This window comes from Heteronotia binoei, chromosome 11 (assembly GCF_032191835.1).
Source record: "Heteronotia binoei isolate CCM8104 ecotype False Entrance Well chromosome 11, APGP_CSIRO_Hbin_v1, whole genome shotgun sequence".
In the NCBI taxonomy this organism is placed as follows: domain Eukaryota; kingdom Metazoa; phylum Chordata; class Lepidosauria; order Squamata; family Gekkonidae; genus Heteronotia; species Heteronotia binoei.
This window is the reverse complement of record NC_083233.1, coordinates 53716133-53731184: the sequence shown is the minus strand read 5'-3', so window position 1 is coordinate 53731184 and position 15052 is coordinate 53716133. Positions and strand designations below refer to the sequence as shown.

The following is a 15052-nucleotide window of genomic DNA, read 5'->3' as shown; positions in this document are numbered from 1 at the left end:
TCTTGGAGCAGTTTGCACCCAGCACCATTTGTCTAGTTATATATGCTCAACAGCTACTGAATTCCATTTTTTAGAACTTATTTTTTTATACCGAGTTTCAAATTTGAAGAACTGCGAGTAACTAAAAAAAAAAAAACACCCATTGTTTTGTGACGTTTTAGTGGATCTTTGTTAAACTGCTTGCGCTACTGCTACAGTTGGATATCTTCACAGTAGAGGTCTGTCTGCCACTCATTTTTAGTTAGGTGACCTAACTTGGGTCCCTTTCCTCGGTCGAGTGGCAACGGGATGTACTAAAATGAATGACAAGATTGCCCGTAGGAAACCATGAGAGAGCCTGGATTGCCCATTGGATATCATGGGAGGGAAGATTGTCAATTGACTTACATGGGCTCCGACTCTCCCATTGTTTCCTATGGGCAATCTTGTCATTCATTTAAAAAAAAATCTTGTCATCCCTTGGCAACCCCACGAAGCGGAGCCCCGTCACTGGAATGCTTCTGTTTTGGCTCTAGTGACGGTGAATTTCATGAGGTTTTGGTTAGAGGGGCATGGATGGCAAATTGAAGTAGATGATCAACAGCAGGGACTCTTCCTTCTCACGTTCGGTTAACAACTTTTGAACCCGCTCCTGTAGCAGCAATCTGATCTGCCTTGGAGGTGATGACTTAGCCCTGAAAAGCTTTACCTGCCTGGATTTCTACACCTCAAGACACAAGAAAAAACCCGCCCCCCGGGTCTCTTGACAACCCTAAAGGCTCTTCCAGCCTTCCTTGTTTGCATCAGATTTGCTCTCAGCCTCTGTCAAGTCGCGTTGCCAGAAAGTCCGGCGCTTCCCCTTTAAGAAAGCGGGCGTGCCTTGAGAGGCGGGGTCAGCTGGGCCGGCTTGAAAGTCCTCTGAGCTGGTGGTAGCTGTCTTGCTGGGAGAAGTCAGTCAGAGCGGAGGCGGCTGGGTGTGGAGTGAGGAAGAGATGAGCGGGCACGTCGGAGATCTAAGTCCGAAGCAGGAGGAGGCGCTGGCTAAGGTCGGGGATCGCAATCACATCGCATTTGCAGACCCCCCCGGTCGGGGGTGAGATTCAGAAAAAGTTTGTCACTCTTCTTCTCTGTCTGCCTTAGTGCTGCCCTGCCAAAAAAGCTGCCATGAATGATTGACTTCTCTGAGCAGCAGCTAGACTTCCTTCCCTCCTTCCCTGAGGACCCAAAGTGGCTTACATAGTTCTCCTGTCCTCACTTTTCTCCTCATAACAACTATGTGGTTAGGTTGGGAGTGTGTGAAGGGCCAAGTCCCCCAGAGGCTAGTCTGACACTTTAACTTCTATGCCTTGCTGTCTCTGAGCGGAGGTGATCCACTGCATACTTTCCCATAGGGGTGGCCAAAGTGCAGCTAGGGAGCCACATGTGGCTCTTTCACACACATTGTGTGGCTTTTGAAGCCCCCACTGCTCTGTCAGCTGGCTTGGAGAAGCCATTTGTCTCTTTAAATCACTTCACCAAGCCAGCTGATGGCTTGGAGAATGCTTTTAAAGTTAAAGTTGCTTTCTTTCCACTCCTCCCTCGTTTCACGGCTCTCAAACAGCTGACATTTATTCTATGTGGCTCTTATGTTAAGCAAGTTTGGCTACTCCTGGTCTATACAGTGTTTTGCAGCTTGATCCTCTCTGTGCTGCCTGTTCATTGTATGTAGGGTTGCTGTTGTAGGGTGTTGTGGACATTTGCTGTCATTGTTATTATTTCCTTGGACCTTGTGACAGCCCTGTGAGATGGGTCTGTATTATCTCTTTACTGCAGAATAAGGTGGTTTGCCTGCCTGGAAAGCTCATGATAGAGGTGAAAATGGAATTAGGGTCATTGTCTGTGGTTTTGGTCTCCATACAGCTCTTCTCTAAATGAGAAAATCTTGGAGTTTGCCTTCAAATCATTTACCAATTTTAATAAGGTTTGCCCCACCATATCAAACCAAAGGTCTGCCTAATCCAGTATTGTTTTCTGTATTAGTTAATAGGTCTTGGAAATTGCAGGTAAGGAGCATAAAAGCAGTTGCCCTTCAGCATCTGACTTCAAAAGTACATTGCCTCTGAACATGGAAGATTTACTTGGCTCTTCTGGCTAGTAACTGTCGTTACTCCTCTCCTCTATAAAAACATCCCTTTTTGTTTTTTTAAATAAGCTACCTAACTATATGTTGAGGCAGTAAATTCTGTAGCATATAGGCTGTAACCCTGTTCTTGTGTTACAGGGTGAATGCACATATATCCTGCCTGTATATGTGTACAGCTGTAAGAAAGAGGCAATGTGTGTTCTCTGGGGACTAGAACTTGGATAAAAGTGGGGGTTGTATCACACATTCAGTTGTCTGTGGGCTGAATATGAGAAGAGAATTACTCACCACATATTCAAAGAAAAATCAAGTGGTCATTGTACATGGATAGTACATGCGTTCACTGTAACTTGAAACAGGTTTACTGTTTTATTTACAGTCCTTTTCCTAGTAAATCCTTAGCTTAGCTTAGCTTTGTCATTTCTTTTGCAAATGGAAGTGATGTTTTTATTCATCAAAACTCCAACTTCTTTTATCTGGGTTAACCAAACCCCATCAGAGTTTTATTTATTGCTTTGATGTACATCATTTAAACTTGCTATGATGTGCATGGTATCACTTGGGAGGCTGGTTGATCTGGAACGAAAAATGCATGGCAACTGGAATTCATACCTGTATGAGGAAGAAAGCTGGAAGGCATTATGTGTGTGTCCTTCCAAACCCCTATGTGGCAGATGCCCAGGAGTCTTGGTCATGGAGACAGAAGCAATCCTGTTGTAAGGCAAAGTGGCCATCTTGCACAGAAGATTTGGAGTGGCCTAAGCATTTGCTAGATCAAACCTCATTAGGATGGCTTTGTGTGGAGTGCCATTTCCAGGCGTCCTGAATACCTGTGTTCTTCCTTTTCTACCATTATGTAGACTGTGCCCCATTTCAATGATTGAGGTGTGGTTATTTTTTTTGGGGGGGAGGGTAATTTCTGGCACCCAAATCTCTTGCGCTGCATAGTGAAAGCTGAATTTGGATGGGCACTGTGGAGGAGGTCAGGTATGAGAATGGATCTTGAATCCCAAAGTGCTGGGAATATTCTCCAGCTATTTATAACTCCTGGGTGCTTGTTTTTCTTTTCCTCCAGCCCACAGAACATCGCTGTTTGTGGTTTCCCAGTGCCCTATGATGATTCTGGGATCCTTTTTCTATGTCAGGAGAGGAATTAAAAAGCCATTGAGGTATAGCGGTTAAAAGTTTCAGACTCATATCTGGGAGACCCAGGCTTGAACCCCTACTCCATCATGGAAACTTTCTAGGTGATCTTTGGCTATGCATCTCTTTAGACCTGGCCTACTACAGTGTTGTTATTATGAGAATAAAATGGAAGAGAAGAGGAGAACAACGTGAGCTGCTTTGTGTCCCCAGGATAAAAATGAACAAAATAGAGGGCAGCAGTACTGGGACAGGAATCTTCTTCTTGCCTGTCTCGTAATCCTGCTTTTTGTGGTTATTCAGGATCCCAGGAAATGGCACTCTGCCTATGTTCAAAAGTGCTCTCTTGTTGCCAGTTTCTCCACATCTTGCAAAGTTCCTTTCTTGGCACTGAACAAAGTGAGCTCTGATGCCAGTTAACTTAAGGATGGGATGCCAAGACTTGCTTAGTAGATAGGCTATTAGAACAGTTTTGGGACTGTGATCGGTGGGGGAGGGAGCCCATTCAGCTCTCTGAAGAGAAAGGATTTTTTTTTTCAAGTCTGTGGCTGTGCGGAGCCTCTTTCAAAAAGGGAGTGTGAGAGTCCAAAATGCAAAAATCCTGTCGATTTTACAAGGGGGAGGGGAGCTGGATGTTGGTGCCAATGTTGCATAACCACGCAAGTGATTATATGTTAAAAGTACTCGAGCTGCTTTGCCACTCAGGTGCCGAGAGAATTCCAGTTGCCTGGTTGGCACATAACAACATTAACAAGTGTCGTTCTCCATAAACTCAGAAAGTCTAGTGCAGCAGCAGCACAAAGCAATCTTGAAAACAGCCTTAGCAGTCAGCACCCTCAAGATGTCTTGAAAAATAGAACTGTTGTCTGCTCGCAATAGAAACTGTCAAAAGAAGGAGCCAGTTGGAGGGAGGAGGTGCCATAAAGTGGGTTCTGCAACAAAGAAAATCTTGATCTTGCCACCATTCACCATGCTAAAAGAAATAAGGGATCAGGCCACCCCCGGGATCAGAGGAGGGACTGGTGCAAAGTGGCTAGTATTTTTCAGAACAGTTCTTTCCCTGAAACTTTGACGAAGGGCAGAAATGAACACATATAGCAGGAAAGTGTAGGGCATAGCATGTCCCACTGATGCCTTGGCCCTGTAAAGGTGACACCGGATCCATCTCTTGCAAACTAAATCAATGACTGAGCATTTCCTCTGTAACTTGTAATCTTGCAGTATTCTGCAGGGCATCCCCAGGGGGTGGTAAACAGAGGAGCTGGCACCTCCACTGGGGAATGAGTGTTGCTTGGAAATAACGGCAGGGAAGGCATGTTCTTGGGGCTTGAGTGCTGAGGAGGCCAAGTTGGCTGATTATTGTTTGGAGTGTATTTATGGCTCCCAGAGGACAGAAACTTCCTGCTGTGCTACACCCAGCTCTTGTAAGCCTGATGCCACTGTCATGGCTAAGAGGGTGATCTTATTTCTACAATAATAAAGCATAATACATTGTGATTCTCTACTTCCTTGTCCCCTTCTCCAATACGGTCTACCTTACAAGATTGCTGCAGGGGTTTGTGAGGCGAACTGCTAAGTGTGTGGCTAAAACTGTTCTTGGATTGCACCAATCTTGAAGGAACAGCGTGATCAAATAACTCCCCCGCAACAAAGCCCCTTGCAAAAGAGAAGGCTATGGAGAAGAGTAATTGACTTGCTGTCTCCCTGGTTTTTGCAAGACTGAACCAGGAATGTGTGACATGGTGATGATCTTTTTGATATACCTGCCAAAGTGAGATCCATGGTGGATAACAGTATGTTAGAATGATAATACAGGAAGAAAACACAGTTCTTTCAAAAACGCAATGGAGACCTGCTGAAGAACGAAGAACAAGATAAGAACACTTATCACTCTTCCTCACAGATGTTAGTGCCATCTTCACGGTAGCTCAGAACTCACCCTGCAAATGGTCTTGTGGTCAATTGTCACAACATTCCAGTGAAGAAGAGGCGTGGCCTTCTTACCAGCATGATGCTCTTGTTTCCTGCTTAAACCGAGCTAAGAATCCCTCAGCTGTTGCCAAAGTCTTGTTCCTCTGGTGGGCACTGGACTTTTCAGAGTACCTGAATTAAAGATAACGGGCAAGTGCTTAGCAGGTATGACACTGTGTGGCCCAAGTTCCCAGATTCTTTCATGCCTCTCAAACCCTTTAAATGCTTGGAAATGGTACACACACAAAGATATCACATGCTCATGATTGTTGGAGTTGCTACCCTGTTTCCTTCAGGCTCAGGTAATCAAATGAGGGAAGAAGGTGACTGGGATACCTCTGAGCTGCCAGCTCACTGGGCATGCTCCACCCCTAGAGTATGTGACAGCAGCCATGATAGGAGGCCTTGAGTAAGCCCAACTATTACCCAAAGCATTTCCTGTTGAAACTCCCTCATCCAGGAGTAAAGGAGGCCATTCCTGTTGTTACTAGCAACTGTGGCATGCTCTCCCCACTCTCCTGTAGTACACTTCCAGAGCAAGAGGAGAACTGCATGTGTATGGCTTCCTCCAGAGATAGTTACAACTGCCAGGGCAATTGCGGTTCTGGTGTCAGTGTTGTGTCAGGCATGGCTCTTAGTACAACACCCATGCGACTTCATTTCTGCTTGAAGAGCTATGTTTTGTCTGTAAAAGCTCCTCTGTAGGAGAACTGAAGTGCAGCGAGACCCATTCCTGGGACCAGGCAGCGGTTGTACTGTTTTTCTATGGGTGTTTTCGCACTCACGTTTTACTGGCGCCACGACCCTCCTCACGCCGGCGAATCTGCATGGATTTCGCACCAGAAGCGCCGGCGCACCCAGAAGCGCCGGCTACTTCCGTCGCTAAGCCAGCGCAAACGTTTTCCTGCATCTTTGCGATTTCCGTTTGCGCTGGCTTAGCGACGGAAGTAGCCGGCGCTTCTGGGTGCGCCGGCGCTTCTGGTGCAAAATCCATGCAGATTCGCCGGCGTGAGGAGGGTCGTGGCGCCAGTAAAACGTGAGTGCGAAAACGGCCTATGGAAAACATGATGGATAGAAGAACAGGATCTGCTGCTGCAGCTATCTATTTTTGCATTAAAGGTACCTCCATATGCTCTGTGAAATTATCATGGATGGCTGTGCAAATATATCTGAGCCCTAAGAGGTGAAATCCCATCAGTCTTCAAGGCACAGTTATCCATGCACCACATCAGTTGGTACCTGACCTATCACATTAGAAAACATGTACTGACAAGTGAACGTTCCCTTCGACCTAAATTTCATATTGTTGTAGGCAGCTGATATTAGTGTTTGTCAAACTTTTAATAGTTTGATAGCTTCTTATTATGTCCTATAGGGATAATTAAGAATTTCTCCCCTACCTAATTTCTCTCTCTGTTTTGGGATTGTGAATTACATGAGCTGCTCTTCTGTTTTCATTTCTGGGTTTTGTTCAGTGGGTGGACATGGAAACTTGCGCTGATTTACACTGCAAAACATTAATCTTTGCTTAAGTGCACCAAGAGTGCTTTTTGTGCTGTGATTTTATTAGTACTTGTTGGGGCATATCAGTAGCCTGTGAAAGAACAAGGTATGAACTGAAAACTGTGACAGACTGTGTGCTTCAGTTTCAAAATCAACAGATGAGGATACGGGACAGAGCAAACCTATAGGACTAAATTGCAAGATCAGCTCACGTACTCTTTCAGGCATTCAAAGTGGAAGCACATTCTTCTCAGTCTTAACTATTCAAGAGGCTTGAGTTCAGTAAGAATTGCCCTTTGCTTCTGCTGAAAGTGTGATTCCAAATGTGCCTACTAAATTGAAGAAGGTGAGGGCTAAGGAGTTTTGTAGAGACACAACTTCTTGAGGGCGGATAATTCTCTTGAAGGTGAATACTGTCTGTTCTGTTGCATACCCTGCTTCCATTCAGCCTCCTGGGCAGGACAGGTCTCATGGGTCATCTTGAACCTAATCTGGGAAGTCCATTCATGACTAAATTCAAAGTGATCAGGGAGGTGGAACTTCATCCCTATACATGTAGGAGAATACAACTGTGCTCCAGTGGGTGATTTAAACAGTGAGGGGGCTTCTTCATTTGTCACCTAACAATCTGAATCTGGAGAGTTCAGTGACTTTTGCAGGGTATTCTGTGGATATGCTTGTTTGCATCCAGTGGTTTAGAGTCCTAGACTCTAATCTGGCAAACCAGATTTAATTCCCCAATCCCTTCCTACATGAAGCCACTGGGCGACCTTGGGCCAGTCCCAGTTCTCTCAGAACTCTCTCAGCCCCACCTGTCTCACAAGATGCCTGTTGTGGGAAGAGGAAGGGAAGGCGATTGTAAGCCACTTTGAGACTCTTTAAGGTAAAGAAAAGCAGTGTATAAAAACAGCTCCTCTTGCATGAAGACAGAGACTCTCTATTAAAAACAGCAGTTCAATCTCTGGATGATAACTTGAAATATTTTTAATTATTGCATTTCCTTGGATGACTCACAGTTGCTGCGTCTTAAGGAGATGGACAAACGGCTGGCAAAGACGCAGCCTACCAGCACTATGCTTGGCCCCAGTTCAGCCTGGCTTCTGACAACATGCCAGGGAATTGATTGGTTGGATCCAGGGAACAGCAAAAGGTTCTGATTGTCTTGAAGGAAAGAGTTGTGTCACCACTCTCATACAAGATTCCTTTGGATCCAGGAGATTTAAAAATCTGCACACTAGTCACAACTCTCCTTTTCTGGGGCAAGTTGTCCATGGGTCAATTCCTGACTCTTGGATGAGAGTAGTTATCTAGTTCCATTTCAATCTGGTTTGAAGCCTGGAGCTGGGACAGAGATTTTCATTGATGATGATGATATTGGATTTATATCCCACCCTCCACTCCAGATTTCAGAGTCTCAAAGTGGCTCACAATCTCCTTTATCTTCCTCCCCCACAACAGACACCCTGTGAGGTGGGTGGGGCTGAGAGGGCTCTCACAGTAGCTGCCCTTTCAAGGACAATCTCTGCCAGAGCTATGGCTGACCCAAGGCCATTCTAGCAGCTGTAAGTGGAGGAGTGGGGAATCAAACCTGGTTCTCCCAGATAAGAGTCTGCACACTTATCCACTACACCAAACTGGCTGGACAGACAGGCAAAAGTGCAGCTCTTTGATTCTCCTGGACCTCACAGGAGTGTTGGGCAGTGTACCCTTTGGCTGGCAGGAATTGACATCAGGAACAGTGTGCTCTGGTGGCTTCATGTTTATCTGACCCACCAATTTCAGAAGGTATTGGGAATTGCTGATCAATGCCAGGGCACTTGTGCCATGAGTTTCCATGGGGTTCTATTCTCCCCCCCCTCCCCGGCATGATTTTCTATTTACATGGAGCTGCTGGGAGAGGTCTTCTTCATCTGGAAACCATGGCAACCTCTGGTGACTGACACCTACTGGAGGCCTGGAGGATATTCAGGGAGGCGGCTGAATAAAGCCTGCCCCTGTCCTCCTGACTGCTGGAATTCCTTGGAGGTCGCCCATCCAAGTACTTGCCAGAGTTGGCTCTGCTTCGCTTCCAAGATCAGGCTTGCCTGGGCTAGCCAGGTCAGGGCTGGTGATATCATATTTTTGATGGGGGATGTCTCTCCTCCCTCTTGTTTTAGTGATGGGCTGTTGCTGAATCTGATCATACAATGCTATTTTAACCACAGTTGTACAAGATAGTTGCTGCAATTAAGATGGTGTCCTAAAGTATTCTTGTCAGCTCGCAAGTCTTGTTATAGCTTAAAAGGTAGGATTTTACTTTAATTAGCCTCATTATGTAATGGAAGCAGAATAAGGAATATAATTTCTTCAGGTAACTTTCTATTTTGCAGAGTTGTGTAGGAGGAAAAACCCAGTTCTTGTTTTAGGGGTACAAGGTGCCTAGTTGGTGCCTTGAGATTTGCCCCCCCCACAGCCACCATAAACTGCTCCAAATTTCCATCTTATATGAACATATATATGAAGCTGCCTTATACTGAATCAGACCCTGGGTCCATCAAAGTCAGTATTGTCTTCTCAGACTGGCATCTTATTGTCTGCTGAAGTGTGCTTCTAGCACACGAAAGCTTACATTCTGAATAAAAACTTTGTTGGTCTTAAAGGTGCCACTTGACTCCTACTTTGTTCTTTTGCTCCAAATTTTGGCACTCTAACTTATGCCTGTGGGGCTGGGGAGGCCAGTTCTAGTGTTCAGAGCTTCCAAAACAATAGCTCGACCTTCTGGAAGGAATTTCCCCTCTTGTATCTTGTGAATTAGTTGAATACCCTGAAACACACTAGCAAAGCCTTGTGGCCACAGATTGCAAGGGAAGATTCCTGAGACTGCTGGGGAAACCTGCTCTCCAGGGACGCTTCTCTGCCACACCTAGTTGTCTAGTTGAGGAAGCCCAAAACAAAACCCCACATTCACTGAGAGCAACCTGACAACCACCAGTGTCTTCCTTGCTTTTGTATTTTGCTTTTTATTCCCAGTTTCTAATTCTTAACTCGCAATGGTTTAAGAAAGGACTTTGAATTTTGCAGCTAGATGGAAAACATTTTGACAGCAAGAAATCTCTTTACTTTCCACACTGATTGATGAATTAGAGAGGAAGGGGATGTTAAGTGTCCAGACTTAACAGCCTTCTCAGCTCTGCTGCCTCATGTTGCCTAAGATCAGCACACTGTTTTAGAACAACGTCTCAATGGGGGGGGGGGGGGGCGGGATACTGGCATCTATCAAAATCTGTGCCAAGCTACCCATGCTCCCAACTAGAGGCCCGCTTCACTCCTGACTTTGCCCTGTGTGTAATTCTAGGGTTGTTATTCTCTGGGGTGGCCAATCCTTGGCTTAATTACACCTAATTCCAGATTTGAATCTAATCAATTACTAAACAGGGAAGGACACTGAGCAGTTTCTTCAGGAGGTGGGGGTGGAAGTGAGTCGGCAGGTTTCCAAACTCTTCATTTGCTTCCCTGCTGGCCGCGTGTATTCTGTCAGATGAGCAGGATTGCCAAACGAAAAGTTATTATTCCTTCAGCAGCTACATAGAAGGGAGACTGTGGGGTGCTTTCGTCTTGATGGGTGAAGCTGCATCTGATATATAGGATGATGTACTGAGTTTAGAGTATCACACTAGGATCTGGAAGATCCAGGTGTGAAACCCCATTCTGCCATAGAAGCTTGCCATATGATCTTGGGCTGGTCACACATTCAACCTAACCTACCTCACAGGATTGTTGTGTGCAGGGCTTTAATAGCAGGAAAACATAGTTCTGGCTGGCTTAGCATTAGGGGTGTGGCCTAATATGCAAATGAGTTTCTACTGGGTTTTTTTTTACAAAAGTTCTGGTTGTGAGGATAGAGGAGTGAAGAACTACAAAAGCTGCTTTGGGCCCAATTGGGAAAAAGGGTGAGGGTACAGAAGAAGGAAATAAACATCCTTGCCCACCTTTCATAGAGGAAAATGGGCACCCTGTACACTCGTGGCTCTATAAGCATGGCAAGGATCACTGCCCATGTCTCATACCTCCCCCTTCTTGCAAAGCTAAAGGGTCCCATTCCCACCCACCCCGCCTGGACAAATTAAATTCCAGAACCATTATAAAAGAAAAGAGAATGTCTGGTTAAAGTCATACTAAAAAAAACAATTTTCTGATTTTTTTTCAACAATTCAAAATAAGCTGCAGCTTGTGAAATGTTGAGCTAGGTATTACAAGGTACTTTGGGCTGTGCTTAGATATTCTGAACAAATCAGAGTTTGTTCATGACAAATGAAAACTTGGTTTACTTCTAAGCTCACCTGCTCCCTTCCTCCTCCTCTTGCATATTCCACCAAGGTAGAAGACTTCTTTCTCTATGACAGCCAAATAAAGGTGCTTCAAGAAACTAGGATTCTAATACTCACTATTTAGAATTGTTTAGAATTTCAGTTACTGAACATGACTCCCACTCCTGTTTGTTACCTATACTTGGGTATTTCAACACACTGCAGTTAAAGACATAGTTAATCAGGAAGTCTTCCACCTTGGCACATAATTGAAGAGAAGGAGAAACGCGCACAATAAACCAAGCTTGTATGTGTCATGAACAAACTCCCGTTTGTTTTTGATGTCCAAAAAGACCGTTAGCATTCATGCCTGGGCATTTAAATGCATTTCTATATTAGAGACAAAGTACATGTTGACTTGTACGTGTAAGCTGAGTCATTCCAGACAGAACTTTCCTATAGCTTCAGATCAGCTCTGATGAAAGACTTCACCATCGGTAGGATTCACACATTCAGCTGTACAATAATCAAGTTTACTGAAACCAAGTGATGTACATTTAATATAGCCACCTCTAGATGATATGTGTAATTGGAGGGGGGCAGGCATGAGCATACTGGCCCCACCCTCTGCCTATGCATGATTGCTGGCTCATGAACATGAAATCTATGCTCATATGAAGTCCATTCTCTGTCCCCATATTCAGGAAGGCTGTTTTTTAAACATTCCCAATTATGGAGATGCCTCTGCGTGTAGATTCCATGCTTACAAGCCAGTGGAGGTGGGATTAGTGTGCTCATACTCCCCCCCCATGCATGTTGATTTAAATAATTAATTATGTTAATCAGGAAGTCTTCCACCTTGGCACATGATTGAAGAGGAGGAGAAAGCGTGCACACAATAAACCAAGTTTGTATGTGTCACAAACAAATTCCCATTTGTTTGTGATGTCCAAAAAGACTGTTAGCAAGACCGTAATCTGTGCCTGCCATTTTAATCTATTTTTATTTTTATTTATATAATTTTTTAGCCTGCCATTCCCTGCACCCAGGCTCAGGGCAGGTTACAACATGATGAAAACATATAACATAATTAAACTCTAATGCAACATTTTAAAAAACTATAAAATTATCAATGACAATGTATTACTGACACATTTGATGGCATCTGCTGTGCAATTAAAGTCCCGAGGGATTTTGATTGTGGGTAACTATGGAACTATGCAGAGCAAATGGGTGGGCAAGAGAGTCAGCCATGATGGAGTAAAGCAAGGCAGAGCGTAAGTGTTTTATAAGTGTTTGGGGAGCGGCTCTTGCACAGTGGTAGAGCACCTGCCTGCCTTGAGTACACATAGCCTTCTGAGATTCAATTCCAAGCATCTCTTGCTAGACTGGTTGCCTGATGTGGTGCAAGACAGCATTGTGTGTTCAGAAGTGTAGAAGAGCAAAACCCAGCATGTGGATTGCACTCACTGACATATTTCTTTTTCTCTTAGTTCCGTGCAAATGTCCAAGATATCCTCCCAGGACTGCCTGGCCAAGATGACTACTACCTCTTGAAATGGCTCCGAGGTAAGTGGCAGGTCTGGGGATTGCTGCTGTGCAAAGATGGGTCTCCTAATAACCAACCCAGTGCAGCACAGTATGGGGTACATCTAAGATTTTGCTGCAACTCATAAATGGGTCTTTCATCACCACAGTACTGCCCTTATAATATGACCCAGATCAACAAAATGTGCTCAGCTGAGAAAGGAATGTAATCAGAAAATAAAGATGCTGTCATTAGTCTCCATTAACCATCTAGTTTCCTTCAGTTAGGTGGCTGTTTGTTCCTGTCTTAGTCCAAAAGGCAAAGAAGCCTTGTATGAACATAACCAGGAGATGGATCACTTGCTACCAATCCAAACAGACGATGTAGATGCAAACTGCCTTAGCTAACAACAGCCGCTTCTTAAGCACATTGACTTGGAAGTTAGGATCACTGGTATTAGTGGGGCTTTCTTCCAAGGGAGTGTGCTTGAGATCAAGAGTTCCCTACCTACCAGGTAAACCTTTTGAGGGCTGCAGCTCCTTAGACTGGGTTTCCAGTGATTGGAGAAAGGGCAGGCATTGCATTTTGACTCTTTTCCCATTGTGAAATTGGTAGAAGCATCAGATATGCTTGCCAAGCTACGCAGCCTGCAACAGAGGATCCGTGTCCTCCTGACCAAACATGTTGCCTTCCAGCAGAGTATGTCTCCTCCTACCCTTTTAACAGTGCCACACTGTAGGCAAGAATTCACTTAAAGGCTGCATAGTAGATCAGGACATGCAAGTGAGCAACACATGTGGCCTCTCTCTCTTTTGAGAGGATGAATGGTGGTGTTTAACCCTTTCTCATACAAGCCAGTCTTTTCCTGAAACTCCCCTTTCTCTACCCTTGTGTTTGCAAGGCAAGGAGAAAACACTGTCATGGGAAAAAGCAAGGAGAATGTGGTGTTAGAAGTGAAAAGCAGCTAGCAGGGGAAGGGTTAAGAGTCTTCTGTTCTGCTGCAAAATAGGGCACTAAAGTGTACTGATCCTGGAAAATGCCTCTGGCTTGTAAGATCTCAGTATGCTGTGCTTGTGCTTGGCTTTCAAGTATATTTTTCCCACAGAAAGGGCTGTGTGCTTCCTTTTAAAAGACAAGAAGAGAGAGAGCTGAAATTGATGGGAATTTTGCAGCTTTTCTGCTGGTCCTTAGAAAGCATAGAATCCTTTGTAGAGCTCTGGAAAGACTGCTCAAGGTATTGGCTGGTTCAGAGCAATTCTGTGTTTTGAGACTGATATATGATCATGTAGGGTTGTTGCAGAAATTATGCAAGGGGCTTTATCTTCCCTGAGATGTCTGAGTTGTTATTATTATTTTTATCAACCAGGACTTTCCACTTGTACTTTCAGCTTGTATTGTTTGGTAAAGTCCAAAAGAACAGAGTGTGGTTTGTCCAGGACTCTCATGCCTCTACCCTTCCTATACAAGAGAAGGAAAGATTTGTGCTAGAAGCCAGCAGAATGGAGATCAGATCCAAAGTTGCTGGATCCTCTTAGTTCGACAGCCGCTGGACCCTCTTAGTTCAGAGAGATCTTGCTAATGCTTGAAGCGTGTGAGTAGGCAGGCACTTAAATTAGGGTTGCCAACAGTGTGTTAGAAAATTCCTGGGGATTTGGGACCTGGTGAAGGTGCAGTTTGGGGAAAGGAGGGAGCTCAGCAGGGATGTGATGCCATAGATAAGAGTCCACCCTCTGAAGCTGCCATTTTCTCCAGGGGAAACTGACATCTGTAATCTAGAGATCAGTTGTGAATTTTTGTGAAATTCTGGACCCTACCTGGAGTTTAGCTACCCTTCCTGTGTACATAGTTTATGTGTATATTTTGAGAGATCAGCATACGCAAATAGGATTTTTTTTTGGTGAAACAATGAACTAATGCCAGCATGACACAAAGTATATCCTGCTTCAAGAGACTGCAGGGCTTATACAGCATTATGGTTAAAAGTCGAAGCTGAAGAGTTCCCTGGTTCAAATCTCATTTCAGTTATTGACTCAGGAGATGGCCTAAGAGAAGCCACTATTGCTGTCTCTGCCTCTCTCTCATACACATGCACACCTTCCAAACCTGGCATTGGGATATGGTATTTATTTTCTTTATTTATATTCCACTTTTCTCCTCAAGGGAACCCAATGCTTTACATTATCTCTTCAATTTTATCCCTACAGCAACCCTGTGAAGTAGGTTAAGCTGAGAGGGGGGTGACTGGCCCAAACTTCCATGGAAGAAGGGAATTCGAACCTGGGTTTCCTGGATCCTGGTCCAGCACAGCCACTACACCATGCTGGGTCTCTGAGATACTCCATTGCTGGAACGGATTACAGAGATAGTGAACACAGAGCACTTCCAGTGTTCAAAATAGCGTTTAAACGCTAAATGTGAATCAAACAAATGAGCATATATTTAGTTTGTGCAAATTAAACGCCCCCACCCATGCCCATCTCATTGCAGACCCCTTCTGTTTCTCTGTACCATCTGCTACTC

The 15052-nt window shown here is 44.6% G+C and overlaps 1 protein-coding gene across 1 annotated transcript in view; it reads left to right on the top strand.

Moving 5' to 3' along the window:
* The first annotated feature begins 920 nt into the window (after positions 1 to 920).
* Positions 921 to 15052, top strand: part of SEC14L2 (SEC14 like lipid binding 2) — a 41348-nt gene continuing 27216 nt past the window's right edge. The window contains exons 1-2 of the mRNA XM_060249602.1: positions 921 to 1025; positions 12498 to 12573. Of these exons, the coding sequence (XP_060105585.1) occupies positions 972 to 1025; positions 12498 to 12573 (130 nt within the window). The 5' untranslated portion in view covers positions 921 to 971. The remainder of the gene's footprint in view (positions 1026 to 12497; positions 12574 to 15052) is intronic.